Source organism: Canis lupus, chromosome 19 (assembly GCF_048164855.1).
Source record: "Canis lupus baileyi chromosome 19, mCanLup2.hap1, whole genome shotgun sequence".
Classification (NCBI taxonomy): Eukaryota; Metazoa; Chordata; class Mammalia; order Carnivora; family Canidae; genus Canis; species Canis lupus.
The window spans coordinates 7,163,846-7,189,952 of record NC_132856.1 but is presented as its reverse complement, the minus strand read 5'-3'; the positions used below and the strand labels follow the sequence as shown (position 1 = coordinate 7,189,952).

The following is a 26,107-nucleotide window of genomic DNA, read 5'->3' as shown; positions in this document are numbered from 1 at the left end:
TGCCTTAGCTTCATGGAAGCCCCTCCCTGGACTTGGATCTGCTCTTCCCACGTCAGAGTCTTTCTCAGTCCATAACCTCCTCCTTTCTGGATCTTTGTATCCTCAATGGTCTGTACATAAATGTTTCATGAATGAGAGAGAGAGTGGATTCCAACTCAAATACCTAGTGAGCTCCTGGGCTATGCCGGGCTGTGTGTCTGGCATGAAGAGTGCTACAGCTGGCAGGATGAGGCCCCTGCCCTCACAGAGCTCATAATCTGGTGAGGTGGGCTGGGCTCAGAGCCTGGCAACTGGATGAGCCAGGAGGTGACTTGTGGGGAAGAAATTGGTAAAGGGCTGCGTGGGGAGTCAGGAGACTGAGAATAACCAGAGCCTCTACCCTTTGGGAGCTCGTTGTCCAGTGGGGAGACAAAGTCAGCTCACATGAGTGAGGGAGACATGGCATGGAGCCAGAGGTCCCAATGCCAGGCCAAGGCCACCAGACTGATCTGGGCAGAGATTCCTGGGGACCAGAAGAGTTGGGGGCGGGCCTTCTGCCCTTTCCCAGGGTCCCCAGCACCTCCCCTCTCTGGCCCCAGGCTTCTGTCTAGAGTCACCTTGGCCACTCTTGGAAGCCAATTAGGCCCCTAGTTGCGGCAGTGGGGATTATTATGATTAATAACGCCCCCAATCTCCCAGGTGCTGATTCAGCCAGGAGCTTAGGGAGGGGAGGTCACTTTATAACGGCCTGGGGGGGGGGTCAGAGCCTGAAGTCGTCCTGCCGGAGCCCTGGGTGGCCAAGCTCAGGCCTCAGCAGCACTCTTAGGACTGAGCCACCCACGGGGCAGCCGCCAGGACCGCAGCCATGAACGGGACGGAGGGCCCGAACTTCTACGTGCCCTTCTCCAACAAGACGGGTGTGGTGCGCAGCCCCTTCGAGTACCCACAGTACTACCTGGCTGAGCCATGGCAGTTCTCCATGCTGGCTGCCTACATGTTTCTGCTGATCGTGCTCGGCTTCCCCATCAACTTCCTCACGCTCTACGTCACAGTCCAGCACAAGAAGCTGCGTACACCTCTCAACTACATCCTGCTCAACCTGGCTGTGGCTGACCTCTTCATGGTCTTCGGTGGCTTCACCACCACCCTCTACACCTCTCTGCATGGATACTTTGTCTTCGGGCCCACAGGATGCAATGTGGAGGGCTTCTTTGCCACACTGGGCGGTATGAGCTGGGGTCTCAGTGGTGGGATGGGGCGGGGGGGATACGGGAGCCAGGAGGAGTGGAGGGATCTGGAGAGACAGCCCGTACTTGGGGATGGTGTCTAAGAGGGCTGCTCCCCACTATGTTCACCAGCAGTGTCTACTTGATCAACACACACTGTTAGTGATGATAAGCTAGGCTGTTTATTGAGGGCAGGCATTGGACACTGTTGCTCTCTTCCTTTACATCAAGGAATCTGAGCATGAGAGAAGTCAATGGCCTTGCTGGGGCCACACTGTGGTGGGGAGTTTCCACCCCACATCGCTCTGGCCCCTCGGGCCGTGTTCTGTTTCCCTTGGAGCACCTGTGCTGGTCAGACCAATGCCGGGCACTGGGGATAGGGGTGGACAGGTTGGATCCCTGAGCTCAGAGCTCTCAGCCCAGGATGGCACACAGATGATCAGTTCTCCAGCCACTGGACTCTGCCTGTGTTGGGCAATGTGCTCAGTCTCTCCCCACTGGCATCCATCTGACCCTGCAGAGAAGGGTCTGTCTATATGTGGTACCCCTGTCTCACCCGTGTCTCGTGGCCTGAAGCTGGGTGATCTGTGTTCATTGAGGGTGACAAACACCCAGTGATGGCTGGAGATTCCCTGGGAATGGGGCTGAGACAGCGCCCTGGACATGTGAAGCAAAGAGAAGACAAGGCGACAGAGCAGTCCTTTGGCTGATGCTAGGCTCTGCAGCCACCCCGGGCTCTCTCCTGCTTGCCTGAGAGGCTGTGTGTCCCAGAGAAGGGGGGCCAGTCCTGGATCTGAGCCGGAAGACCCAGGCCCTGGTCACTGCCCTGCCACATCCCTGAATGTGTTTCTTCCCTTCTCCTGGCCTCACTTTCCTCAGCTGCTAAACAGGATCTATTGTCTCTCCAGCACCCTCATCACTTTTCCAAAGAAACTATTCGAAATCATCTTTTTTTTTCTTTTTAAAAGACTTTATTTATTTATTCATGAGAGACACAGAGAGAGGCAGAGGCAGAGGTAGAGGGAGAAGCAGGCTCCCTGTGGGGAGATGATGTGGGACTCGATCCAGGACCTGGGATCACGCCCTGAACTGAAGGCAGATGCTCAAGCACTGAGCCACCCAGGCGTCCCTCGAAAGCATCTTTCAAAGCTACAGATCACCACACAATGTAATGCCTTCCTATGGAAGGAGTTTCTTCAGAGGGGAAGAACTTCCCCACACAAAAAGGCTGGAAGACAGGGATGAGAAGGTACCATGTACAGGTGGGCACTTCCATGCAAGGTTGGCACCAGTTTACAATTATTATTTTGGAGTAATAATTATTAGCGTTCACTTTGTCTCTCAGAAACATCCTGGTTTGGTTGATAGAGTCTATGGCCAACCTCCCCATTGAGTTTTGGGGTAATGTTTGAATACCCCCATTCTTTTTTTTTAAGATTTTATTTATTTATTCATGAGAGACACAGAGGGAGAGAGGCAGAGACACAGGCAGAGGAAGAAGCAGGCTCCATGCAGGGAGCCCAATGTGGGACTCAATCCCCAGACCCTAGGATCACAACCTGAGTCAAAGGCAGATGCTCTACTGCTGAGCCACCCAGGCACCCCCAAATTTCCCCATTCTTTTCTGCTTCTTCCTCTGGGCAAATGATTCCCCAGCTTCCTGGCTCTGAGATGCGGGACCCATAGACCCAGGTTATTTCATTCCCCAGGTGGAAGAGGCCACTGCTTAAGAGGGAGGGAGGATGTCCAACTCCAACAGGCACTCTGCCTGTCACCCCGGTCTACTCCGCACATTCTCCTTCGCAGACTGGTTCTTCACCCCTCTTCCCAGAGTCCAAGCCATCTCCATCCCAAGTCCTGGCCCCAGCCCTGCCCCAGGCTGCCTTCCTGGCCGCCCTCTCCCACCCAGGAGTGCTCCCTCCTTAGGCAGTGGGGTCCAGGTAGGTGGTGTGTTGACTGATCAGTTCCTGACTGCCTTGCAGGTGAAATTGCCCTGTGGTCTTTGGTGGTCCTGGCCATTGAGCGGTACGTGGTGGTGTGTAAGCCCATGAGCAACTTCCGTTTTGGGGAGAACCATGCCATCATGGGCGTCGCCTTCACCTGGGTCATGGCGCTGGCCTGTGCGGCACCCCCCCTCGCTGGCTGGTCCAGGTAATGGCACTGAGCAAAAGAGAAGGGTCCCCGTCCCCGGGGGGGAGGTCTCTGTAGGGTCCCTCACCCAGGACTCAAACCTGGTGCTGTCTGGTTCTGGGCATCGAGCTTATATGTCCCCTACTCTAAACGGCCACCCTGACAGCTCTCCCAAGGGAGGAGTTTAGGGCAAGGGAAGAGAGAATCAGACCCTAATGTTGCTATGGGGGCTGGTCCCATCTCCTGAGCCCCCATGTCAAGGAGAATCCAAGACGCCCCAACCCTTCACCTTGGCTGTGCCCCTAATCCTCAACTAAGCCAGGGCCAGATTCCAATCCTCTTTGCCCCATAGGCAGTTCCCTCTGACCTTGGGCCTCAGCACCCAGGGAGGGCGAGCCTGCCTAGTGCAGGTGGTGACATTGTAGCTGCTGGGCTGGGAACTAGGTCCTGTCCAGCCTCTAGTCCATCATTCCCAAATGGGGCTCAGATGGGAGATAGGAGGACAGTGGTTTGGGAAACTGGACTGGTGACCCTGTGGGTTCCTGGAGGCCTGGTGTCCCTCTGGATCCAGGAAATCTCTCTTCCCCTCCCTCCTCTCTCAGCCTGCAAGGTCAATTTTTGTTCCTGTTGAATCTGAGCCGACCCCCTCCAGACTCTTTCCCTATGTTTTCCAGTCCTGCCCAGTCCCATCCACACAGACACAGCCAATGAACACCATTGTCATCATCCTCTGAAATGACTGAAACATCCTGACCTCTTGTTTCTAGGAAATGTGCAAAGATCCCTTAGTTACTCTGTGTGACCATCTTTGGCTTAGAAAATACTTATACCCTGTTAGTAAGAACTTGGTTTGTACGAACTGCCTCCGATACAGAATTTGGGAGCTTTTTCCTTCTCTCACCAACCTCTGCCTTGCAGAGCCTGAGGCCTAGTCTCTGGCCATTGGGAGCAGCGTGTCTGGTGAGGAAACACAACGCAGGTCAGCAGTGTATAGGCTCTGCTAGGTGAGAGACTGGGCCATCTTGTGATACCACAGCCTCCGTACAACCAAAGCACATTGTTTTCACAAAGGGCATTTGAATCTCTCATCTCCGTTGATTTAATCCTCACAGTCATGTAGCCAAGCAGATATTTTATCATACCCATTTTACAGAGAGGGAAAGCAGGCCCAGAGCAAGACCAGCCACACAGCAGGTGTGTTGGCAGAGCCAGGGTTCTGGTCGACTGCAGCCTGTTCCCAGGTCCTTCACGCGTGGGTCTCCCTTACACCCTCTCCTGTCTCACTCCCCTCTGGTGCTCAGGTACATCCCAGAGGGCATGCAGTGCTCATGTGGGATCGACTACTACACACTCAAGCCAGAAATCAACAATGAGTCCTTCGTCATCTACATGTTCGTGGTCCACTTCGCCATCCCCATGATTGTCATATTCTTCTGCTATGGACAGCTCGTCTTCACAGTCAAGGAGGTATGATCCTTGTGCTGGGTGCTGGGGACACATGTGCTGGTTGGGTTGAGCCCGGCTCCTGTCCCAAAGGAGTCTGGATAGCAGGCCCTATATCCTTGCAGGCAGCTGCCCAGCAGCAGGAATCGGCCACCACCCAGAAGGCTGAAAAGGAGGTCACCCGCATGGTCATCATCATGGTCATCGCTTTCCTGATCTGCTGGGTGCCCTATGCCAGTGTGGCATTCTACATCTTCACCCACCAGGGCTCCGACTTTGGCCCCATCTTCATGACCCTCCCAGCGTTCTTCGCCAAGTCCTCCTCCATCTACAACCCTGTCATCTATATCATGATGAACAAGCAGGTGCCTGCTGGCGGGACAGGCGGGTCCAGGGGCCCCAGGCTTCAGGCACTGCCTGTGGAGGACAAGCCGTGTCCTCAGTCATTCCACTGGCAAAACCAGGCAGCGAAACTGGCATCCCCCAGGGCATCGGTCATATGGGAGAAATGCAGATTCCTGCTGAATCAGAAGCTCGCGGTAGGCCCAGGAATTTGCATTTCTAACAAGCCCTCCAGGTGTCTCTGAGACTGGCTCAAGGATGAGATGCGCCAGGCCAGATGGTTCTGGAGGCCCACTTTAAAAGTCAGATAGACTAAGTCCTAAGCCTGGGAATGGGATGCCATTTTCCACAAAGCTGAACAAGGAGCTAAGTCTTAATCTGAGGGATGAAGGGATAAAGCAGTTCTTTAACATCAACCAGTGACTTCTCTGCAGAATACATGATCCAGTGGGGAAAACATGGTCTCTGGAGCTAGGCATATCAGGTTCAAATCTCAGTTCTTATTTTCTAGCTTTGTGACCCTTGGGCAAGTCACTTCCCTTCTCTGGCCTTCAGTGCCTTCATGCCTAGAGAGGGCAAAATCCCAAACTCTAGGGCTAAATAAGATACTTACAGACAGCCCTTGGCACACAGAGGGCATCACGGAATGTCAGCAGTAGCAACACCCCCTTGGGTTCAGTCCCTGGCATCTCTGGGCGGGGGGGCCACATGTGCTTTACTAAGTTCCCTCCAGGAAGCCAGAGGGCAGTGGAACCCTGTGAGTGCCAGAAGCAGGGAAGGGGTTGGAGGCAAATTTTGCCAACCACCCCAGTTTGCTACACACACTTTTAGTGGACCCTGACCCTGACTCATATCCCTTGCCTTCCAGTTCCGGAACTGCATGATCACCACCCTCTGCTGTGGCAAGAACCCACTGGGTGACGACGAGGCCTCTGCCAGCGCCTCCAAGACGGAGACCAGCCAGGTGGCACCGGCCTAAGCCCTGCCAAGGACTCTACGGCCGATTGTAGGAGTCTCCCATTCCCTACACCTACCCCCAGCCACAGCTGCCCCACAGGAGTCAGTCCTGTCAGAACCAGGTTACAGAGTCTCCCTGAGTTTGGAAAACAAACAAAAAAAGAATTAATGAGAGAAGATGAGGCTCCCCACTCGGCAAGGATGCTTGCTCCATCTGGAGTCGAGTTCCCAGGGGCCAGTGGGATCTCTGCCCCTCCTCCCCCCAACTCATCTCTCAGGAACACAAGAACTCTTGCTCTCTGGAAAAGTGTCCCAGCTTAGGGATAAGTGTCTAGCACAGAGTGGGGCACACAGTAGGTGCTTAATAAATGCTAGGTGGATGAGGGAAGGAACGAATGGAGGAATGAATGGAGGAATGAGTGGGCTGGGAGAGCATATCTATCCTCTGAAAACACCTTAGCAGCAGCAGCTCACCCTCAGCTGATGACCCTGAGCAGTTGTTTCCCTCCCTGGGAAACACTTTCTTTCCCTGAAAAATGGAAATCCCAAATCCCTGGCCCTGCCAACACATGGCTGCTGTGAAAGATCAAACAAGATTTTGTGTGTGTGTGTGTTTGTGTGTGCCAGTGTGTGTGCATGTGTGAGCACTTTGTAAATGGTAAAGAGCTGTACAGATTGTAGTTAACATTATGAATATCAATATAATTAATTAATATGATCATCTCCTCTTGATAGTGACCATTTTGAGATCGGGCAAAGCCCTGAGCATACAGCCTGAGCAGAATTTTTAATATTAGCCAGGAGTCAAGGCCAGACCAGGGCTGATGGCTGGGCAGCAGGGAGGGACAGTCAAGGGAACACAAAACGCAGTCATCAGGATTGAAAAAATGTCAGGGCACTGGGGTCTGGACCAAGGCCCAGCGTCTCACCTCTGGCATGGAGCTGCAGGCCCGGTGCTTCCCCTTCCCAATACGGCCTAGGGAGAAACAAGCCTTTCTTTCAGCTTCTGCAAACCACCCACTCTCCTGCCCAGCAGCTAGGCCACAGCAACTCTGGGCCAGCTTGGAGCTTCTAGAAGCCATATTTACCTGCCTACATTTAATGAAGAGCTGATTCCCCAGTGTCACCCTTGTCTCAAAGAGCTTAGAAACAAAAAGTAGGAAATTCAGATGGACTCACCTTCCCTAGGGATGTTCACAGGTCCCAGATTCCAGCTCCTTTGCTGGGTGAGCCCGTCTTAATAGCTCCACTCCATTCTCCATTCTGGAGAGTCCTTGGTGCAAAGCTGGCCAGAACTCTGGGCATCTGAATCGAGCTGCCTACATAACTGCCCCCCCCCCCCCCATAACCAAAACACGAAGCTCTAGCTCTCCCTGGCTCAGCCTGGAGACTAAGCAAATTGGGGCATTAAAAGCTCAGCTCCTATACTTGGTGTTAAGGGTGGTGGTTTTTGTTGCTCTCAAGCTCTTTATCTGCAGGATGGACTGAAATTGGGCAGCATCCACCTGATCCTGACCCCCAGGATGCTGGGTTTGGGCAACCGGCAGAGCCCCCTGGGGGTGCGGGGTAGAGGGAGCAGACCTGGGCATGAGAAAAGTCCCAACTTTGGAGTCACAGAGACCCAGGTGGCCTGTGAAACTGCAAGCAAGTTGTCATCTCTCTGCATCTCCTTATCTGCAAAAGGGGAATCTTACACTGAGCTTAAGAGGACTGCAAGCTTCATGTGGCCAGCCTACATCCTGGCGCACTGCAGCTAGTGGGAGACTTCTGACATTCCTGGGCCTCAGTCTGAAGGAGGCCTTATGGAGAGAACATCATCTGCAAGGGGAACAAGGATGGAGATATAGGCCTAAGAGTTACCCTCAACCTCCAAGGTGGGAAAGGGTGGCTGGAGCCTGAGATGGAAGGTCCTCAGTGTCATGGTGGGGCTGGAGCAGGTAATAGCTGGGCTCTTTACTGTGACCCCTCTTTACTCTGCCTCCCTAAGTGGATGTCAGTCAGGATTTCTTCAGCTACAAGTCGCAGGAACTCTAAACCAATAGGGCTGAAGCAAAAGGAAGAAATTATTGGCTTCTGTAAACAAAAAGCTCAGGGCTTCAGGCACAGCTGGATGCAGGCACTCAGATGTTATCAGACTTCTGTATCTCCCCTTCTGGCTATGCTTTTCTCTGTGTTGGCTCCACACATAGGCTGACTGTTCCCAAGAGGTGGCATGAAAGGGCTACCAGCAAGTCCTAGGCTCGGGAAGCAGCTCACAAAGTCAACTGCTCTTTCCTCACAGTTCTGGCAAAGCTCCCTGGGTAGGTCTCTTATTGGCCAAGCCAGGGTCAGCTGGTCACCTCTAAACCCATCACCAGGCTAGAAGGGGGATTTGTCCTCTGATTGGCCAGCAAGGGTCAGCTGGTCACCCCCAAACCCATCACCAGGCTACAAGGGGGATTCATCCTCTGATTGGCCAGGCCAGGGTCAGCTGTTCACCCCAAAACCCATCACCAGGCTACAAGGGGGATTCATCCTCTGATTGGCCAGGCCTAGTCACCTGATCATCCCCCCAGCTGTAAATAAACCAAATGGTCTGAGTGAGGGTGGGGACTGGAAGGAGCCCAAAAAATACCTGGGGGGTATGGCTGCCAAAAGGAGGAGGGCAGGAGACAGGGTGGGCAGAGCTAACAGTGGCCCAGAGGGGCTGGCCACGAAGTGGGTGATGTCCGGCTCCACCAGGCCTCCTTCCCACAGTGTGGATGCCAAGGAGAAGATTCCCACGGCTGGTCCCCCAGATCTCACTCTCCATGTCAAGGGTGTTGGGCAGGCGTGGCAGTGGAAGGGACAGTGGCCGGCAGCCCTGTGTCCTCACTGCCCCACCTCAGCCCACTTATTCTGAGAAACGATATGCTCGTTTCAGCCTCACATCCAGAGAAAATAATTTACTCTCAAACCAGAAAAGTCTCTTTTTTCCTGGTAGAGAGAAAATTCTCTTTCCCTTTTTAATTTATAATTGATGTGACAGCCACTTTGGGGCACTTGCCATGTATAAAGGCAAAGAGCTGCCGACTTAGGTTAGGTTGGGTTGAGGGTGTGACCCACGTCATCTCCAGGCTCCAGGTAGCATCAGGTTTATGGAATGCCTGTTGTATACTCTCATATCTATCCACTCAACCCAGTGTAAGGAAGCAGACCCCAGGCCAGGGTGCGCAGAGGACTCAGAGATGGATGGGAGGGAGCAAGTCTCTGGTCTGTGACCTGGTCAGCCTCAAGGACACAGAACTCTCTCACCTCGATCTTGCCTCTTGGAGGAGAGAGTGTTGAACCAACCCTCCCACTCCAGCACCACCAAGTCAGCAAAACCTGATGGCAGCCTACCCCATGCCCCCCAGCAGAGACATGCACTCCTGCCCCCCCAGGGTGCTCCCAGAGAGGCAGTGGGTGCTCTTCCCAGCCATGCAACCTCAGACTATGTCCCCCAACCTAATTAGGTCTCAGGCCTCTCCACTTTAAAAAGGAGACTCATCCCAGTTGGTAGAATTGTCTATAGAGACTGATGAGATTATTGCTATGAAAACTGCAGTGCACAGTAGGCACTCAATAAATGTGAGTTTCCTTCCCAGAATTGTGAACCAAGTTCAAAGGAGCAGCCCCTGGTGCGGTGGTCAAGAGATTAAAATAATGGAGGAGCCTCAGAAGAGGTGGAAGCAAGTGCTAACAGCCCCCGATACTCATTTCCTTTCCTTCTTTTAGTAATATCACTCCAAGTTCTAGCTGGGCTCCTAGCCACTCACTCAGCACAGGACTGCATCTCCCCCCACTTCCCTTGCATCTGCAGTGGCATGACATTAAGGTCTGGCCGAGGGGGTATAACCGGAAATGGTATGTGCAGTTCTGGGTTGCACGTTTCAGAGAATGGAGGCATCTTCCCCTTCTCTTGTTTCCTGTCTAATGGCTGGAGTGTGGTCATGATGACCAGAGCCACAACAGCTATCTTGTGTCCTGAGGGGGAATCTGTGGGCAGAGAACAGCATAGCATCAAGCAAGAAGGAGCCTGGCTGGATCTCCCATGCTGCCTTCCCACCCTCCACAACTTACACTTGAAGAGTCTCATGAGAGAATGATTTCATGGGGTTTTTTTGTTTCAACCGCTGTTGTTTTGGAGTTATAAGCTGGTTTCTTCACTAACATGGAGGGTTTCTGGGTTCCAGCCCAGGTCCTCTCTGAACTTTAGCTTCTTCATGTATAAATAAAATAGTGAATATAAAACATGGACATAGAACATGATGGCTATTACTATTTCTGCCCTGCCTTCTATGCATTTATTGACTAAAGTCACAAATGCCCACAAATACATGGGGCTAGCGTTACACAAAACAAACACCTTATTGCTGCTCCAAAAAGTAGAACTGTAATCTTTAGACCTATGAGAAAGTTCACCTGGAGGAGACCCCCCACTCTATGTTTGACGATGGTAAAACAGTTGTCAGCAGGACTTAAATCCCCTACCGGTCTCAGTAGGAGTCACATAAGTGCACTGAGCAGCCCTTCTTCTCTCCAGCAGTCTGATCCTCACACTTATCATTTCCCTGTAAAAAGGCAATCCTCTAGAAGAATTTTTAGATCTGCAGCACATTTTAGAACTTCTTTCCTCCAAATGCAAAGCTCTATCCTGGCACAGCCCAGGAGCAGGGTTTCATATGAAGCTCGTGGGAATGTTTGTATCTTTGAGTCTTTCTCTATTTCTCAATTCTTGGAAATTCCCCACAATGTGATCAAAATTGCTGCCCCTGTTTGTGCCAGCACCATGTGCCTCTTTGCCTCATCTTGTTTCCTGCTCTAACATGGTTCCTGCAGATGGTTCTCAGGCCTTCTTCTGCTCGGCCAGGCTGGGCTCTGGCACTGGAGTTTCACAGCAGTGGGTGCTGAGTGCCTACTGTGTGCCAAGGCACTGTACTAGGCACAAGACAGACACAGCCCTGCCCACCCCTGGGGCCCTCCAAAACTCAGGGGCTAGTGTGGGAGAGCTGTAACTCAGGGTGCTAGAGGTCCTGAGGGCTGCTGGAACCAGTGGAGGGGGTCCTCACCTCCTAAGGGGTTGGTGGGGGGCTTTTCAGAGCTCTACTGAGTCCAAAAGGATGAATGGAAAACCATACAGAGAAGGTGAGTGAGGGTAAAGAAAGGCCTTGTAGGTAGACTCTATCAGTTAACTTATGCTGCATGACAAACAACCTGCAAACCTGATGGCTTATAACAACACATCATGTATTGTTGCTTGTGATTCTGTGGGTCAACCAAGTGGTTGGACTTCTGATTTGGACTCAGCTTGGTCAAACTCTGCTGGGCTCATGAAAACATCTGTGGTCAACTGGAGGTTTGGCTGGTGGACCAGCTGTGGGCTGGGTGACAGGAGTGACCATGCTGTGGGCCTCTGAACATCGAGCAGGCTAGCCAGGGCTTGTTCACATGGAACTTCCACCATATTCTGTTGATCAAAGCAAGTCACAAGGAGTATGAGAGGAGCTGGAAAGTTTCATGCAAATGGACATGGATATGGACAGGCAGGGGTGAGAAATTGGGGCTATTTTTGCATCCATCTAACACACACATAAAAGAAACACAAAGGAGAAAGAGAGCCCAGCTGTTAGCATCTAGCCCATTCCAAGAGCCACAGTGGTTGACTGTGAGGTTCCAGGGAGAAAGGGGGTCCATAAGGCAGATTCAAGAGGTCAAGCTTCCACTTACAGGCAGTGGGGAGCTATGAAGGGTGCTAGGCGGGGGAGCGATATCTGATTTCACTTTAGAACACTTTGATGGCCACCACCTCCCTCAATCCAGACATCTGGTCATGGAGAGTCCCCTGGAAAAATCCCAACAATAAAGAGACTACCAGGAGAAGAATGCAGATCTGTTTGAACCTGTCCCCTCCAAATCCTACATCCTCCTCAGAGGTAAGCACTGCTATTACCTTGGTATGAATCCTTTCAGACCTTCTTCTGTGCCTTCACTTATACACAAACACATGTGCGTACACCCACACATACGCACACTCACACATGCATTCTCTCTTCTCAGAAGGGGGGGAGCAGGGATCCCTGGGTGGCTCAGTGGTTTAGCGCCTGCCTTCGGCCCAGGGCCTGATCCTGGAGTCCTGGGATTGGGTCCCACATCAGGCTCCTTCCGTGGAGCCTGCTTCTCCCTCTGCCTGTGCCTCTGCCTCTCTCTCTCTCTCTCTGTCTGTCATGAATAAATAAATAAAATCTTAAAAAAAAAAAAAAAAGGAGAAGGGGGCAGCATATTCCACAGACACATTCTGGGTTCATTCATTTTCATTTTGAAAATTATTTTATTTTTTTGGAAGAGATAAAAGATCTTTATTTTCACATCCACCTCCTTCCACTCCACCCCCCTAATTAGTTTATTTACTTAAAGTGGACTCCACACCCAATATGAGGCTTGAACTCATGACCCCAAGAGCAAGCACTGCATGCTCCACTGACTGAGCCAACCAGGTGCCGCTCTGGTTCACTCATTTTCACTGCTGTATACTACACCACCATGTGACTAGAACACAGTGTATTTGTCCACTTTTCTCCTGGTGGGTATTTAGGTTGTTTTGAATTTTTGGTGGGATTGCAGTGAGCATCCTTGTCTATCAGTGTAAGAGTTTCTCTCATATTTATCCCCAGAGTGCTATGGGTGCGATGTGGCACAAATCTGTCTTTAGTTCTATTAGATGTCACTGCACTGCTTTCTAGAGTGGCTTCCAGCTTACTCTCCCAGCAGCTATGTGTTTCTTTACGTTCTGGACACCCAGCATCGGTAGACAGCTAAATATCTGTCATTCTACCAGGTGTGAAGTACCACCTCCTGTTTGGTTTAATTCACCTCACACTTCAAATGGCTGCACACTATTCTGCACGATGCAGTAGTTCAGCCAAGCCTTGAGGGATTCATTTGGAAGTTAGTTCTCTCTCTCGTTTTTTTCTTTTCCAGATAATGCATCAATTGTTTCTTTTCTGACTAATGCATTCCTAGGGCAGAGAAGTAAAGTTGCTGAGTTCAAGGAAATACCTTTTCAAAGCAGGCTGCACCCCAATTTACCTCCCTGGGGGAAGCCCTGAGGGCCGGGCTCCCTGCATCCCTGCCTACACTGCTTTCAATTTTAGTTAATTTGATGGGAAAATAGTATCTTATCACTGTTTCAGTGTGAATTTTCCTGAACGCTAAGGAGGTTGAGAATATTTTCTTGTGTTTTCAGCCTTCCTGGTGAATTATCTATTCATATTCTTTGTCCTTTTTACTAATTTATGGAGATTTTTGCTAGGTAAGCTTACTTAAAAATTGCTCATTCAAGTTGCCTGGGTGGCTCGGTCAGTTAAGCGTCTGCCTTCAGCTCAGGTCATGATCCCAGGGTCCTGGGATGGAGCCCCACATCAGGGGAGTCTGCTTTTCCCTCTCTCTCTGCCTCTCCTCCCTGCTCGTGTGTGTTCTTGCTGTCTCTCTAAAAAAATAAATAAAATAGTTTTTTAAAAAGTAAAAATTGCTCATTCATCCCTTCAAACTTTTTTCTTATAAAGCAAAACAAAAGGAGGTCACAGGTTAATCTGGGGTGTCTGCTCCTGGAAAACCCCAGCAGCCTGCCTTCAGTTGCCACTTCTTGAGAAACCAAGGTCAGCCTGGGAACAGGAGTGGCATTGGGGCAGGTGGGATTGGAGGCCACAACCCAGGTGTGCCTAGTTTCCCATCAGCATCTCCAGGCCCTGTGGGGGCAAAGGGCACAGGAGGGATCAAACATCTCAGCACCCATCATTTTGCCATGGGCCTGAGACCTAGTGAAATCAATTGACTCACCCAAGGTCACAGAGGAGTGGGTGGCCAGGCTGGTGTATCAGCACACAAGGCGGGTTGCAGTGCCCATCCCAGGCCCCTTGCCCCAATCAGCAGCTCAGAGCCTCCCAGCCCAATCAGAGGCTAATTGGAGTGATGCGGCTGGGCTGCTGATATATAAGAGGATGGGCAGGCGTGCAAGTCTCACGCCTTGGGAAGGGGTCTGACCATCTGCATCTGTGTCTGCATCTGCCTGTGCAATGGCTCCTGGGAGCATTGCCTCCAGTGACATCTCAACCTCCTCAACCTCTTCAACCTCTACAGAGGGGTCATCCGTGGTGTCTGGGTCTGAAAAGCCAGGTAGGCAAAGGAGGCAGCTCCTCAGGAGCCTATTCCCTGGGTGTCCTGGAACCTCCCTGTGCCACCCAGCGTCCTCAGCCTGCCTGGCCCCAGCACCCATCCCACAGGCCATTGAGTTCACATGCTCATTGGACAGAAGAGCCGATGCCTGAGATGGCAGGGGCCAGGTCCGGTCTGGGTTCTGAGGTTGGCCCAGCTCAGTGGGAGAGGGCAGAGTGGGCTTCCCCAGCTGGAGCCCATTTCCTGTCAGGGGAGGGCTGGCGGCTGCAGAGCAGCTAGTTGGAGGTTTAGCAACAAAGAGCAAGCATTTGATATAAGGCTGGGCCTTGGATTTAAGGCTGTATCCCAATTTTCAGTCCACAAACAATGCCTCAGGGTTTCTCTGGATATAGATAGATCCGTTCATTTCCTCCAGGAGCTCCCAGTCTGAAGGGCAAGACTGCTTTATTTATAGATGCCATTTGATAATGTTGGCATGTGCTTTACTGTCGGGAATCCAGAGGGCTGTAGGAATCCAGAGGAGCCACTACCCATTCCAGGAGGTCAAGGAAAGCTTTCTGGAGGAGGTAACCCCTGAAGGAGAGTTAAGCCTCACCCAGGAGAAGGAGGGTACAGTAGGAGCAGTGTTCTGAGTGTGACTAAAGGCTCCTTCAGAGGAAAAGTTGGAGGGTGGGTTCCAGGTGCTTTGAAGCCTGGGGCAGAGTTCCTCACTCTGGCTTGGGAAGTCAGGGCAGGTGTCCAAATCCCAGTGCTGCGTGGGCCTGGAAGGATAAGTGAGAGCTACCGGAGTGCCCACAGGGGACAGAGGCCACCCAGGCAAGGGAAGAGCATCAGCAGAGGCCCAGGAGCAAGGGGGCTGGGGGAAGCATCCAGGGAGTCCCAGGCCGCCCCACCCTGGCCAGGGGCAGAGTGGCAGGGCAGGAAGGGGGAGGGGCAGGGCCTGCCACACTGAGCCTCCAAGTCTCCAGCTGGGCCCTTATGCTGAGGACAGTGGGGAGGTGAGGGAGGTGAGGTGCAGAGGGAAGGAGATTGGGGCCCTCGGGATAGAGGGGGGAGAAACCCATGAAGAAAGGGTGGAGTGGTGTGGTGGTGAAGGCGATGGGAGGTCCAGGGTGTCCTCCAGGTTCTTGCGTGGGGGTCTGGGTAGATATAGTGGGTGCCATTCGTGGGAGAGAGGGTGGAGGGCAAGTTTGGGGGAGCTGTGAGTTCTGTTCTGGTCATGCTGAGATACAGCAGGCATTGAATAATGCAGGAGGAGGACTGAATTCAGCTGTAGGAACCCCGAGGAGGCAGGAGATTTGGGGTGGCTCCCTGGGACAGGGCCTGGCTTGGGGGAGGGAGGGGGGTGGTTAGAACTGTCATCATAAGCCAGGCCAGAGGACGCTGCAGTTGGGAGTGTGCAGATTTCTTTAGAGACTCCATCCCCACTGTACAGATGGGAAGATTGAGGCCCAGAAAGGAGAGTGAAACTCCCAAGGTCCTGGATGTGGCTGACGAGGGATTCCACACATTCAAGAGCTCTGGCCCCAAAACGAGTATTCCCAGACATGGAGCTCTTCCTGGTCAGGAGGCAGCAATAGTTGAATTGGATTAGGTCTCTACAAGTTTTTGCTTTTTTTTTTTTTTTTCTACTTTAAAATGTGTGTGTGTTTTTTAAATATATGTGTGTGTGTGTGTGTGTGTGTGTGTGTGTGTATTTGGGTCACCTGAGTGGCTCCAGTGCTTAAGCAGCTGCCCTCAGCTCAGGTCATGATCTCTGGGGTCCTGGGATAGATCCTCACGTTGGGTTCCCTGCTCAGTGGAGAGCTTGCTTCTCTCTCTGCCGCTCCCCCCAGCTTTCATGTGTGTTCTTTCTCTCTCAAGTAAATTAAAACCTATATGTATATATAAACATACACACTCATATATATATATGAGCCAATTGATTCCTTTTTAAAAGTCTTTAATTTTTGCAAATTGATCAGAAGCCAACATTTCTAATCACCACACTTAAATTAGGTCTTTGATATTTAGACCACTTTTATGTGTCTTTAGTGACTGACGGCTTCTCACCCCTTGATCCTATTTTCTTTTGCAACTTAAAAAAACAAAAACAAATAATTGAGATCTCAACAATTTACATATGAGACAATTCACCCATTAAAGGATACTATGGCTATTAGTATATTCACAGCTGTGTATCCATCACCACAGGCAATAGTGGAGTTAGAATAGTTTCATCCTCCAAAAGAAAACCTGTACCCCTTACAGTCTCTGCCCTTTCCCACCCACGATCCACACCCCCACTCCCACCCCCCACCCCACAACCATTAATCTACTTTTTGTCTATTATTAGCCATTCAGGACATTTTGTGTAAATGACATCCTACAACATGTGACTTTGTGACTGACTTCTTGTACCAGCATGTTTTATTATTTTTAAAGATTTTATTTATTTATTCATGAGAGACACACACACACAGAGACACAGGAAGAGGGAGAAGCAGGCTCCCTGCGGGGAGCCTGATGTGGGATTTGATCCTGAGACTCTGGGATCATGACCTGAGGCAAGGGTAGATGCCCAACCACTGAGCCACCCAGGCATCCTCCCAGCGTGTTTTCAAGGATGTATTTCATTTTTTCTTTTTGCTGGATGATTTTCCATTTTACGGCTAATCCATGTTCTGTTTATCCAATTCATTAGTTTATGGACATTTGGGTTTCTACTTTTGGCTATTATAAACAATGCTGTTATGAACATTTGTGTACAAATCTTCATTTGAACATATGTTTTTATTTCTCTTGAGTATACACACCCAGGAGTGATTCTTTTGTAACTTTTTATGTATGAAAGCTTCCAAATGCATGCAAAAGTAGACTGAGTGGTATATTGACCGCCCCCCCAACACACACACACACACACACACACACACACACACACTCCCTTCCCTATGCACCCATCATCCAGCTTTAACACTTATCAGATCCTAACTAGTCTTATTTCACCCACTGTGTTATTTCAAAGCAAATGCCAGGCTTATCATTTCACCTATAAATAGTCCCTCATTTATCTTGGTTTTTAAATTTTTAGTTCTTATATTTTTGTAAGAGAGGAGCAGGGAAGGTGCAGAGAGGCAAAAAGCAGAGGGAGAGAAAGAATCCCAAGCAGGCTCCATGCCCAGCACAGAGCCAAACATGGGGCTCGATCTCACAACCCTGAGATCATGACCTGAGCCAAAATCAGGAGTCGGATGCTTCATTGCCTGAGACACCCAGGTGCCCCATCTTTGTTTTTTTAAACTATTTTTAATTCATATACAATATTATATTTAGTATACATATAATTAATATTGTAATTCATATACAATATTTATATTTTAGTATTTTGGTATTTTGTTTTTTGTTTTGTATTGTTTTTAAAGATTTTATTTATTCATGACAGACCCAGAGAGAGAAGGAGAGACACAGGCAGAGGGAGAAGTAGGCTCCCTGTGGGGAACTTGATGTGGGACTCAATCCCAGGACTCTTGGATCATGACCTGAGCCACTCAGGCATCCCGTGTGTTATTTGTTATTTGTATATGTTACAAAATGTTTACCATTATTAAGTGTAGTTACCCTATACAAGTGAAATCAGTCTTTTCTTTCTGTCTTATTTCACTTAGCCTAATACCTTCTAGGTCTATCCTATGTTGTTGCAAATGCCAAGATTAGGGCTGAGTAATATTCCACTGAATCCACATACCATGTCATCTTTATCCATTCATCTCTTCATGGACATGAGCTGCTTCCATATCTTGACTATTGTAAATAATATTGCAATGAACATGGGGGGGTGCATATATCTTTTTGAATTAGAACTTTTGTTTTCTTCAGGTAAATATGTAGAAGTAGAACTGCTCAACAGTAGGGTAGCTCTATTTTTAAATTTTGAGGAACCTCCATATTTTCCAGAGTGGTTGCATCAATTTACATTCTCACCAACAGTACACAAGGGTTCCCTTTTCTCCACAGCCTCACCAATATTTGTTATTTTAATCTTATTATTTTTCTTAAAGTAGGCTTCATGCCCAGCATAGAACCCAACACAGGGCTTGAACTCATAACCCTGAGATCAAGACCAAAGCTGAGATTAAGAGACCCTTAACTGCAGAGCCACCCAGGTGTTGCTATTTCTTGTCTTTTTTAATTTTAGGCCTTCTGACAGGTGTGAGGTGCTATCTCATTGTGGTTGTGATTTGTATTTCCCTGGTGATGAATGATGTTGAGCATCTTTTCATGTGCCTCTTGGTGATCTGTCATTGGAGAAATGTCTATTCAAATCCTCTGTGCATATTTTATTCAGACTGGTGTTTTTGGTTATTGAGTTATAGGAGTTCTTTATATATTTTGGATATTAACCCCTTGTAGAATACAGCATTTGCAAATACCTTCTCCCATCCAGTAGGCTGCCTTTCCCTTCTGTGATGATTTCCTTCACTGTGCAAACCTTTTAGTTTGATGTGATCCCAATAGTTGATTTTTGCTTCTGTTGCCTTCAATAGTTACCTTTAAAAGATAAGAGCCTCTTGCAAATAACTACCATGCCATCAGCAAACCTGAAAAAACATCATCCTTAATATCACCAAACATTTCCAACGTTCACATTTATCTGGTTGCACCCCCGACACACACACACACACACCACCACTAGTTGGTATAAGTCCTGTTCTGAGTTTGAGCCAAGGATTCCACGTTGCATCTGGTTGAAAGGGCTCCGCAGTCTCTTTCATCCGTAGGGCCCCTTCCCACTTTTTCTTTTCCTCCTTGTTTATTTGTAGAAGAAGCTGGGCTGTGTGTCCTGGAGCGCTCCTCACAGTCTGGATTTTGCTAATTTCCTCTCCATGGCCCTCTCGCCAGCCCCTGGATTTCCTGTAAACTACGGTAGTTAGATTTAGACAACTGGCCTGATTTATTTTGTTTTCTAAAAGGACCATTTAATTCTTTCAGTGAATCTTTATGGAGCCCCTGGTGTGTGCCCGGCCCTAAACCCTCGCTGGGGACCGCGGCCGACAGCGTGCTGTCCTCCCCTCGGGCGCCCACCTGGGGTGGGCTCGATCCCCCAGACCTGCTGCCCCCCAGCCCCGGTGCCCAGCAGGTGCCCAGCAGGTGCCCAGCAGGTGCTTTGCCGGGCGTGTCTGTTGTTGATGGGGCCCGAGGGCTGTCTGGGCTCCGGGTGACGCCGCGTCCATCCGCAGGCCCGAGCCGCGGCGTCGGCAGAGTGGGGCGCCGTCACCCGCCCGTGCTGCGCATGGTTCTGGAGGCGCTGCAGGCGGGCGAGCAGCGCCGGGGCACCTCGGTGGCCGCCATCAAGGTTTACATCCTGCAGAAGTACCCGACGGTGGATGTCATCCGGCTCAAGTACCTGCTGAAGCAGGCCCTGGCCACTGGCATGCACCGCGGCCTCCTTGTCAGGCCCACCAACTCCAAGGCCAAGGGGGCCACCGGCAGCTTCAAAGTGAGCCTGCTTGGGCTGGACAGTGGGGCTGGGGGAGGCCAGGGCGGGAGAGACTGGGCCCCAGAGTGGGAACCTCCCTCCCGACTCCTCCCCGGGCCCTGGGTGCTGGCCCCTGCCCAGAGGCTTTTCTTTCCCCACCTTCTCTCCCTGTCTTCCTTGTGTCTTCTTGGAGATGCCCTCTCCTCCAGGGAGCTTAGCGGTGTGCCTCGCCTGAGACCCTGCAGGGGCCCAGTTCCCCGGCTGTGCCCACTTTCATCCCTGTCACGTGTGTTCAGTGACCAGGGACTGTGTCCAGTGTGCTCACTTCTGGGTCCCGAGTGCCCACAGCAGCTCCCTGGAACTCTTCACAACGGACAAGGCACACCCAACCAGGAGGTCTAGAAGGTCACAGTTGGGTTTGCACCTCGTGCCCTCTGGCTCCAAACCCCGGGTCTCCAAACCAGGGCTGGCACCTCCCAGAGCCACAACATCCTCCCCTTTCCAAGGGGAGGGTCCCGGAAGGGAGGCATTCAGGGCCACCTAGAGCTGAGGGCAGATTGGGCACAAAATTGAACCCCAGCATTGTGACTGCCAGCTGCCATCAGGGAAATCTCAGGGACCCAGGGTCTGTCTTGGCATTGCTGGGCCCTGGCACGTGGCAGTTGCTCTGACAGTAACCGTAGAACACTGTGGAACTTTCTCAACTGCCATGTTCCAGTCCCCATGGTAACCAGGTGGCTGAGGACAGCTCTGTCCTCGTAGAACTCCCAGGCAGGGGCCAGAGCTGGACACAGCTATGGCAAGGCCAGATGCACAGGGTGGGGTCAAGGAGAGTTGAGGAGGTAGGCACTGGGGGTGCTCATGGCTGGGTTAGGCTCTAGGGCCTGAGAGCCAGCCAGGAAAGAGGGCTGAAGGGAGGGGAGACAGGGAAGGAGCCTGAAGTGTCATAGAGCTACGAGTGTGTGTGTGTGTGTGTGTGTGTGTGTGTGTGTGTGTGCGCGCGCGCACGTGTGCACACACGTGCACACATGTGTGCTAGGAGCAGGGGTGGTTTCTGGTCTTGATGGTAATAGGAAGCCATGAGATTTTGGGGGTAGAGGGAGCAACATCATTAGAGGTGGGCTCTAGCAGGACAGAGACCACTTGTTTGCGCGGGGCTCTCGAATTGCCCTGCCTCTCACCCACTCCCTGATGGCCCTATTGTAAAGATGGGAAGACTGAGGCCAGTGGGAGAAGAGAACACTTGGCCGAGTTGCAAAGGCAGTTGTGAACTCTGAGCTATCTGACTTGGAAGGTCCACCAGAGAGGCAAAAGGGAGATGTAGGGAGTTATGGAGGTGTGAGCCATGAGGTGGGGGCAGGGCCTAGGTGGGAGAAGGAGGGGGCGTCAGAGCCACAATGAATGGGAAGAGGTATGGGGTGAGAGGTCAAAAGAGATTCAGAGATGAGCATCTCAGAGGACTGGGGTCAGGACTCAGTGTGTGCTGTGCAGTTTATTCCCAGGAGCCTGGCTTTGAGACTTCTAGACACAGGGCTAGAGTGGGGCGGAGGAGGTGTGCCTGTACATAAGAGAACCTAGGGTGTGTCTAGGAGACTCAGGTTCCCCCCCACTCTGCTCCTATTTAGGAGCAACACCCCTCCCTTGAAGAGCAATACAAGGACAGAATGTGTCTTTGGCATCAGGCATTTAGGAAGTGGTCATGCATCTGCCCCTCCGACTTTACCTCCTCTTTTGGACAAAGCCTTCCTCTCTGAGCCTTGTGTAGGGTGTAGGGTCCCGGGGTATGAGACACTGAGAACTTCTCTTCCACCAGTTGGTTCCCAAGCATAAAAGGAAAGTTCAACCCAGGAAGACCTCCACCATGACTGCCCCCAGGAAACCCGGTGAGGGCAAGGAGAAGGTCCCCAAGAAGCCAAAGGAGGCAAAGAAGGACCCTCCCAATCCAGACAAGGTGAAAAGGGGACCCAGGAAGCCAGGAGAGGCGAGGACTGCTCCTCCCAAACCAGGTACAGCCAAGGAGAAGGCTCCCAAGAAAGGCAGCCAGACCAAAAACCAAGAGGCAAGAGTGAGTGAGGCCAGGAAGGTCTCCCAACAGCCAGACAAGGCCACGCAGGCCCTTCCCAGGGCCACGGGGCCCAGTGGGAAGTCAAAGGTCAAAGGCAGGAGGAATAGCCAAGGTAGGTGTGTGAGTGGGGTGAGAGGAGCGCTGGGGACAGGGGTTTGCGGCAGCCACTGCATATGAGGTGGGAGGGTGGGAGGGGCCTGCTCTCCAGTGGAGGTTCCTTATCTAGCAAGTGTGCCTGAATGCTTGGCTTGACCTGGAGAGTAGGGGAACTCATGGTAGATGTGGGAGGGTAGGTTTAGGGAAGGGGGAGCCTAGAGAGAGAAGGAGCCTGACTCATCTGAGAGAAGTCAGGGGAAGCTTCCTGGAGGAGGTGTCCCAGGGAGGACAACAGCCTGTGCAAAGCTTTGCCCAGAGGCATGCACAGAAATGCAAATAGTTCTGTGTGCAGTGTGGGAAATAGGGGAGCCTGTGAAGGGCAGCTGGGAGCCTGGAATGTATCTGGAGGACAATGAGGAGCCATGGAAGGTCTTCGAACAGGAAACAGCCTAGGGTACAGGGTATATTTTAAAATGTATCACAGCTGCTATGTGGAAGGCAGGCAGAAGACTAGAGACTAATAAACCGAGTTAGGGGTCTTTGGTGCAGGTGAACACAGAGCCTGCCTGGTGTCTTGCTCAGTTTGAGAGATGGTCTTCCTCGGTCCAGTTAATCCCCCAACCATCCCATGAGAGAGATGCTGTTGCCCGCAGCTAATGCAGATCAGGGCACCCAGGCTAAGAGGGGCTGACCGACTTGCCCCAGGCTGCAGAGCCCATAAGCGTCAGAGTGAGGAGCCCCGGTCCTCCCTTCCCGGAGGCCAGCGGCTCCTCCTGAAAGGGCTCCTTCCCACATGCTCTCCCCGCCCTCTGACAGGTGGTGAGACCCACAGGAAAACAAAAGCTGGGAGTCGGAATTCAAAATCCACCATCCCCAAGGTGGGTGTCTGTGTGACTCCCCTGGTCTGGGTCTCCCCGCTGAGCAGGCATGAGCTCGGGTGTCGCACACCCGGCCCCTGGAAGGTTCCATGGAGAAGGGGGTAATTTGCTTTTGTACAAAGCACAGTTCACCTCTGTCTGGCCCTCCGATGCTCTGAGGATCATCACCCTCATTTAACACGTAAGAGATGGGGTCTCTTGTCCAAAGTCCCCCAGACTTCCACCCTCTTGGAGCCCACTGGGATTTCAGCCCTTTTCTTGTGAGCTCCATGCTATGTGCCCAATCCTGCCCCACTCTGTCTTCTTGTTCCTGGTTTGCTTTCTTATAGGGCACGAATGGTGCTGCTTCTCCAGCCAAGAAGGAAAACCGTGTCCCTAAAGAAGTCATTGCCCATGCGGCCAAGGAGGGACCTAAAGCCAAGGCTGCTGCTCCTCCGAATGGTGGCAGGTCTAAGATGCTGCCTGAACACCTGGCCAGGAAGACAGAGGCCCCCAGGGGCCCTAGGAGGACTGGCATGCCCACCAAGTCCTCCTCATCCAAACTGGCCAGTAGGAAGGCAGAGACTGAGAGCTAGAGCTGGGGTGGAGACACTGAGGTTCTGCCTGAGTTTTTATTCCCCAACAAACTGTCACTCTATTTATTTCATTGTAAACTATTTATCAATAAAGACTTTTTTTTCCCCTCACAAATCGGTGTGGGTGGAGGCTGAGATCCAAGGATTTTTACCGTCTGTGGTTTGGGCCCAGATAGGAACTCCTACCCTGGGTGAGACAGGTTGTACAACATAAAGGGCTGGTGCAGGGGTGGGAGGGGTGTTAAACCCAGCCTGAGATCTGGGACTGCTTCCTGGAGGAGGTGGCTTTTGGTCTTAAAGGATGAGCAGGAGATGGATGAGGCAGAGGACCCAGCATGTGAGGTGGGGCTGGACAATGTGGTGGAAGGAGGGGGTTTGTGGCTCTGAGAGGAGCATGGGGTAGGGAGAAGAGTGAGTGATGGTGTGGTCAAGGGAAGGTAGACAGTTGGGGGGCAGGGAGGGTTACAGGCATGGAAGAGAGCCTAACGTGGTGTGTGTTTTGAAAGAGCCCTCTGGCTACAGAGAGGACTGTTCAACAATAGTTACTGACTGAGGCCCTGCTGTAAGCAACAGAAGGAGGAGAATGTGCAAAGGCCCTGTGGTGGGAACATGCTTGACAGGTTCAAAGTGCCTCAGGGAAGGCCCAAGTGGCTAAAGTCCAATGAGGGGGGGGGACAGTAATGGGAGATGAAGTGCAGGGTGCTTTAAAAACCTCTGTGATCCTCTTCCCATGGAGAGGTGGAGTCTAGGTCCCTGTCCCTTAAATCTGGGCTCTGTGATTGCTTGAACAGTAGAATACAGAGGAAAGGACATTAAGACAGTTTCTGGGCCCAGACCTTGGGAGACTAGCAGCTTCTACTCCCTGTGTGTACTATTTATTTTTGTTTCTGCTTTGACACTTGCTCTTAGAACTCTACCACCATGCTGTGGGAAAGCCCAAGCAGCTGGTGGAAGGGAACAGAGGCACCCTGATTTGCAGCCCCAGCCAGAGGAGTGGGCCACCTCTGAATCCCAACTTCTAGCTGCAGTTGAGCTGCCTCAGCTGACACATGTGGAACTGGGACAGGCCTTCCCTGCCGAATCCTGTCCTAATTGCAGATGCACAGCAACATCCAGTAGTGCCCCCATATCCATGGTTTCACTGTACGCGGTTTCACGCTGAGGTCAAGCGTGCTCTGGAAGCTGGTGATCCTCTTTCTGATGCGTCATCAGAAAAGTTGATAACAGTCTGATGTTATGTCACAATGTCTGTGTCCTTCCCCTCACTGCATCTCCTCACTTAGACCTTTTATCCTCTCCCATCACAGAAGGAGTATAGTACAGTAAGTTGTTTTGAGAGGGAGAGAGAGAGACCACAGTCACAGAATTCTTATTAGAGCAATTATAACAATCTACTATATATTAGTACTACCTGTCGACCTCTTACTGCGCTTAATTCATAAATTAAACTTTGTTGTGGGTATGTGTGTCTATGAAAAGATAGAGCATCCATAGGGTTCACACTGTTTGCAGTTTTGGGCATCCACTGGGCGTCTTGGAATGTATCCCCAGTGGAGAGGGCAGGGCGACTACTGTAAATGAATGCTGTTGTTTTAAATGACTGAGGAGGGCAGCCCTGGTGGCGCAGCGGTTTAGCGCCGCCTGCAGCCCGGGGTGTGATCCTGGAGACCTGGGATCGAGTCCCACATCAGGCTTGTTGCGTGGAGCCTGCTTCTCCCTCGGCCTGTGTCTCTGCCTCTCTCTCTCTCTCTCTCTCTGTCTCTATGAATAAATAAATAAATAATCTTAAAAAAAAAAAAGTGACTGAGGAGGGGCAGCCCAGGTAGCTCAGGGGCTCATGGTTCAGCACCGCCTTTGGCCCAGGGCCTGATCCTGGAGACCCAGGATCTGGTCCCACATCAGGCTTCCCACAGGGAGGCTGCTTCTCCCTCTGCCTGTGTCTCTGCCTCTCTCTCTCTCTCTCTCTCTGTGTCTCTCATGAATAAATAAAATCTTTAAATAAATAAACGACTGAGGATTGGGCTGGTTTGTTACGCAGCAGTAGCTAGAGCAGGACAAGGACTGTGGGGTAGGTAGGCCGTGGCTAGATCAGGAAGGGCCTTGGGAGCCAGGGGAAGAACTCTGGGTTTCACTGTAGTTGCCAGCAGGAGCCATCAGAGGACAGTGAGCAGCAGGGTGACCGCAGGGGACACGGGCTTCGGTGGTGGTCCTCATGAGGAGAGCTGGCTGTGGAGGGAGGGCTGAAGAAGTGGTGGGTTCTGGGTAGAAGTTTAAGCAGGGGGGGATGGGATCTGCTGAAGTGTTGGATTGAGAAAGAGGTCGAGGATGAGTCTATAGTTTGGGGCATGCACAGCATGGTGACTCCATGGTGACGGTTTCCTGGGGTGAGGGCTCCACTCGGGCAGGAGGTTGCTGAGAGGGTGTCCAGTCGGGGGGTGACAGCTGAGCCAGGGAGGGGCAGAGAAGGTAGGAATGAACTAGACGCGTGGGGTGGGGGCTGGTAGACTGGACTCGGGAAAGCGGGCAGACGGGGCACAGCAGGAAGCGGCCACGGGCCAGCCTGCGGCACCAGGCCCCGCCTGCAACCCGGCCCTCGCTTTCCAGTTCCCGCGTGAGGCCTGCTCTAGCGCTGCCAGCGTGCGGGGCACCTGTGGTGTGGCTGCGAGCGGAGGGCGGGAGCCGGGCCTGCCTTCTCCACGGGGCTGATGTGCCTCTGCTCCCTTCATGGTCTGGAGCGGGTGTGGGGGCCACCGGCCGGGCTCCGGGGCGGCATCGCTGGGCCTCGTGCC

At 51.7% G+C, this 26,107-nt stretch overlaps 2 protein-coding genes across 2 annotated transcripts; both read left to right on the top strand.

Annotated features, from left to right (window-relative positions):
• The first annotated feature begins 781 nt into the window (after positions 1-781).
• RHO (rhodopsin) lies at positions 782-10,144 on the top strand. The gene is made up of 5 exons (XM_072785052.1): positions 782-1,205; positions 3,188-3,356; positions 4,637-4,802; positions 4,904-5,143; positions 5,989-10,144. The coding sequence occupies exons 1-5, from the start codon at positions 845-847 to the stop codon at positions 6,097-6,099; spliced, it is 1,047 nt and encodes a 348-aa protein (XP_072641153.1). The 5' UTR covers positions 782-844; the 3' UTR covers positions 6,100-10,144.
• Positions 10,145-14,393: 4,249 nt separating this feature from the next.
• H1-8 (H1.8 linker histone) lies at positions 14,394-23,433 on the top strand. Its single transcript, XM_072788067.1, has 5 exons — positions 14,394-14,416; positions 19,284-19,725; positions 21,518-21,881; positions 22,682-22,743; positions 23,073-23,433. The coding sequence occupies exons 1-5, from the start codon at positions 14,394-14,396 to the stop codon at positions 23,316-23,318; spliced, it is 1,137 nt and encodes a 378-aa protein (XP_072644168.1). The 3' UTR covers positions 23,319-23,433.
• The last annotated feature ends 2,674 nt before the right edge of the window (positions 23,434-26,107 follow it).

Bases quoted from the DNA above. Each gene is read 5' to 3' on its own strand.
- RHO (XM_072785052.1), top strand. From the start codon at position 845: ATGAACGGGACGGAGGGCCCGAACTTCTACGTGCCCTTCTCCAACAAG. The intron at 4,803-4,903 runs GTATGATCCTTG...ATATCCTTGCAG, and splicing joins TCGTCTTCACAGTCAAGGAG to GCAGCTGCCCAGCAGCAGGA. The intron at 5,144-5,988 runs GTGCCTGCTGGC...CTTGCCTTCCAG, and splicing joins ATATCATGATGAACAAGCAG to TTCCGGAACTGCATGATCAC.
- H1-8 (XM_072788067.1), top strand. From the start codon at position 14,394: ATGCCTGAGATGGCAGGGGCCAG. The intron at 21,882-22,681 runs GTAGGTGTGTGA...GCCCTCTGACAG, and splicing joins AGGCAGGAGGAATAGCCAAG to GTGGTGAGACCCACAGGAAA. The intron at 22,744-23,072 runs GTGGGTGTCTGT...GCTTTCTTATAG, and splicing joins CAAAATCCACCATCCCCAAG to GGCACGAATGGTGCTGCTTC.